A 3,504-nucleotide genomic window follows, 5' to 3' on the forward strand; every position below is an offset into this window, starting at 1 on the left:
ATACATAAATATATATTTCTTAATTCATTGGTGCTCAACCAAGATTGTCATAGATCTGCCTGATGTATTTAACCCAAAATTGTATTGTAATAGTTTCGACATTTCATTCTAGTTCGGCATGTTCGTAAAAAAATGCTTGGTACTTAAAAGTATCTGATGAACATCAGTCCATTTATATTTGAAAATACTTTTCTTGTACACGGTTGATTTAATTAAAAAAGTACATCTACAGAGGAGATTATATATATAATTTTAATGTTAAGTTTCATTATTTATATGAAATCGAAAACGCATCCGTATTTAATTTAATTAGTAGCTTAAGCTTATTTATTTTAGTAAATATTTCAAAAAACACTTATTTAAAAACACTTAAAGAATAAAAATCATATATGTAAAACATACACACACATCAAAACAACATCAAAAAAATTTACAATTTTGTAATCTTTTTGTAAATTTTATAAAAAAATATTCACACTGGTACCTTTGGAACGATGTTTAAATCGTTTATATAGTATTTGTTTTTTTTTTATTTTCTAGTTTAAATTTACATTTCGTTTCATTTTATATGATTGATTGAGAATTTTTTATTTTTATGTCATTGTTCATGGTAATTTTTGGCATTAATTTATGTATAAAAGCTGTGAAAATCCAAAAAATCCGAATAATCGGTTTGATTAGCCTGCTGTTGGTCAAGCTATAAAACAAACAGAAAAATGTAGATGGCGGTAGTGGTAAAATGTTGAGTAAAACGTTATCGTTAAATTTTTTTTGGTTTTTCACATGTTGTCGTGTAGTTTGGTTATCAATTTTATGTTTAATAGAATTAAGTGAAAGTGAAATTAAGTGAGTTGATAGAAAGAGTAAAGAATAATTTAAAAAAACTTATAATTATATGAAATGTTTACAATATTTACTTTACATGTATAAGTTTAGTATTAAATTAATGAAGAAATTATTAAAGAAATTAACTAGTTTAAGTGTTAGACTTGAAATATTATTGTTTAAAGTATTAACTTTATTATGATTAAAAGAAAAAAAAAATATGGGAAAAGGGTGTTTAAAAAAATGTTCTTTGAAAAACTTACCAATTTCTTAAAACAATCATCAAAGAAGGCAGTCATCGAACGATATAAATGCCTTTTTACACCCGACAATTGATGACCCTCATCGGGATAGATTTGTTGTTTATATAACACACCCTTATTAGTTAATGCTCTAGATAGAACCATAGATTGCTGCAGATGTACATTATCATCAGCTGTACCATGTATCAATAGGAATTGTTTATCTCTTAGGTTGTCTACATATTTGGAGAGATCACCCTCTTCGTAACCTTTATAATTGTCGGTTACATTAGGAAAACTTAAATAGCGTTCAGCATAAGTGGAATCTGTGTGAGAGAGAAAACAAAAAATTGTGTTAATGTGTATAAATCAAGAACGAAAAGTTCTATCATCAGCCCATTTAATGGGCGGGTAAACAGAAATAAAAAGAAAAAAATAACCTCTGCATCTAACATAAACTTACCATATAATTTCCAATTTGTTACCGGACTAACACTTATGCCACACTGGAATATCGACTGAGAACCTGCCAAAGCCAGGGCGGCCGTATAACCACCATAACTCCAACCCCAAACACCCATGCGACGATTATCGATAAAGTGTAAATTATCACGCAAATATTCGCTAACTTCCAATTGATCCGAAACTTCAACTGTACCCAGTCTTTTATAAACTTCATGTAATAGTTGATAACCCTGACCCGACGAACCACGTCCATCAATTTCGATAACAATATAATCCTTATTACCCGACAAATATGTGTTCCAATCAACATGCCATTTATCGGTAACCAATTGAGTGCCAGGGCCCGAATACACATGTAATATAGTGGGATAGCGAGTTATTTCATCTTCTCTTAAGACGGGCGGTAAGTAGAGCTTAACTTGAGCATGATAGCCACCTGAAATCATAACGGGAAATGTTTTAACCTGAGGCATAGCCGTCTTGGACATTTTCTCCTTTAGACGTGTATTATTCTGTATAACCATAAGTAGTTCTAAGGGTAAATGATGTTTTTCAATGCCATTTGCTGTACGTTCTTTTTCCACACCATTAACTATATAAATACTGGAAGTGGGTATGGCTGGGCCTAAACATTCGATTAGCACAAATCTAGCATGTAAAGTAGGTGGGAATTTGGCGGTATTATATAGACATTCATCGGAATCTTCAGAAATTTTCGATTCTCTTGGATGTTTTTGTTCCAAAGGTAATGCTGGTCCCGCAACAGCTGGAGCATCATCTGAATTTTCCCAATCATCATCCCAGGCGGTAACCAGTTTAGGTGGTGGTTTGGTATAAGCCTCATAGGCATAGGTGCCATCACTATTTTTGGGTATGGGGCATGTTAAACAATCTGGAGCATATATGGGAGAACCATGACGTGGTGGTAAAGCGGATACTCTATACAAATGCTGCTGGGAAGGTAAACGTTCGGGAACGCCCAAAAAGTAGCTAAAATTTAAAACAAATGTATAAACACAACGAAATCTAAAACTATTCCTTTATCTCATACTAACATCCAATTATTCTCCTGATCCCAGTGCAACAACTCTTTCACCTCATATTGACCATGAGTCAGTGGCAATACCCTTTTCTTGGCCACATGTACGTGCACTATATGACGAAAATATCCTGAACTGCCATCACGCAAAGGCGATATTGAGATATAAGAAGTACCATTTGCAGCAAATAACGGCACCGTTAATGTATCCACCCAACCGCGTCCATCACCACTAACACGATGGGTCTATTGTTTGTCAAGCATAAACTTATTTTTATCTTCATTTATTTAATATTACAATCGTAATAACTTACCTCAACACATACAAACATAGGCGCTTTGCATACACTAACCACAGAAATATTTTGCGGTCTATTTAACCAGACCACGCTAACTTCATTTTCACTTACCCAACTGGCGCTGGTAATATAATAATCTCTGTAATATGGCGGAATAAAGGAAATGTAAAGTATATATTTTTTGTTACTTAATGGGCTGCAAATGGAATTGTTGTAAAGGCAAGAAAAGATTTTATGAGTAACTTACTCGTTTTGTAGGACTTGCGGTGGTTGTACATCACGCGTATGTATTCTTTCGGTACTCTTTAGGTCTACAACACGTAGTGTTACAGTGGGATTTTGTGTTCCAGGTTTAGGATATCTGCAAAAAGATACAATAGTTTATAGTCTAGTTGATATAATATTTTTTAGATTTAATTACAGTGTAGTCTGTAGACTAGTCTAGAACTACAATGGAACTAAAACTGAATTAGAACTGAACTCGAACTGAACTGTAGAACTGAACTAAAACTGAACTAGAACTGAGCTAGAACTGAACTAGAAGTGAACTAGAACAGAACTAGAACTGAACTAGAACTGAACTAGAACTGAACTAGAACTGAACTAGAACTGAACTAGAACTGAACTAGAACTG

General features: G+C 33.1%; 1 protein-coding gene across 1 annotated transcript; it reads right to left on the bottom strand.

Annotated features, from left to right (window-relative positions):
• Positions 1 to 484: 484 nt before the first annotated feature.
• Positions 485 to 3,231, bottom strand: LOC111685947 (inactive dipeptidyl peptidase 10; the record flags this gene model as incomplete). The annotated part of the gene is made up of 6 exons (XM_046955873.1): positions 485 to 697; positions 1,089 to 1,393; positions 1,531 to 2,522; positions 2,588 to 2,817; positions 2,886 to 3,009; positions 3,118 to 3,231. Coding segments are annotated over 6 exons (1,834 nt in total), but the record flags the coding sequence as incomplete, so codon positions are not given.
• Positions 3,232 to 3,504: the final 273 nt, after the last annotated feature.

The sequence above is a fragment of the Lucilia cuprina genome, unplaced genomic scaffold, assembly GCF_022045245.1.
Source record: "Lucilia cuprina isolate Lc7/37 unplaced genomic scaffold, ASM2204524v1 Scaffold_159, whole genome shotgun sequence".
NCBI lineage: Eukaryota > Metazoa > Arthropoda > Insecta > Diptera > Calliphoridae > Lucilia > Lucilia cuprina.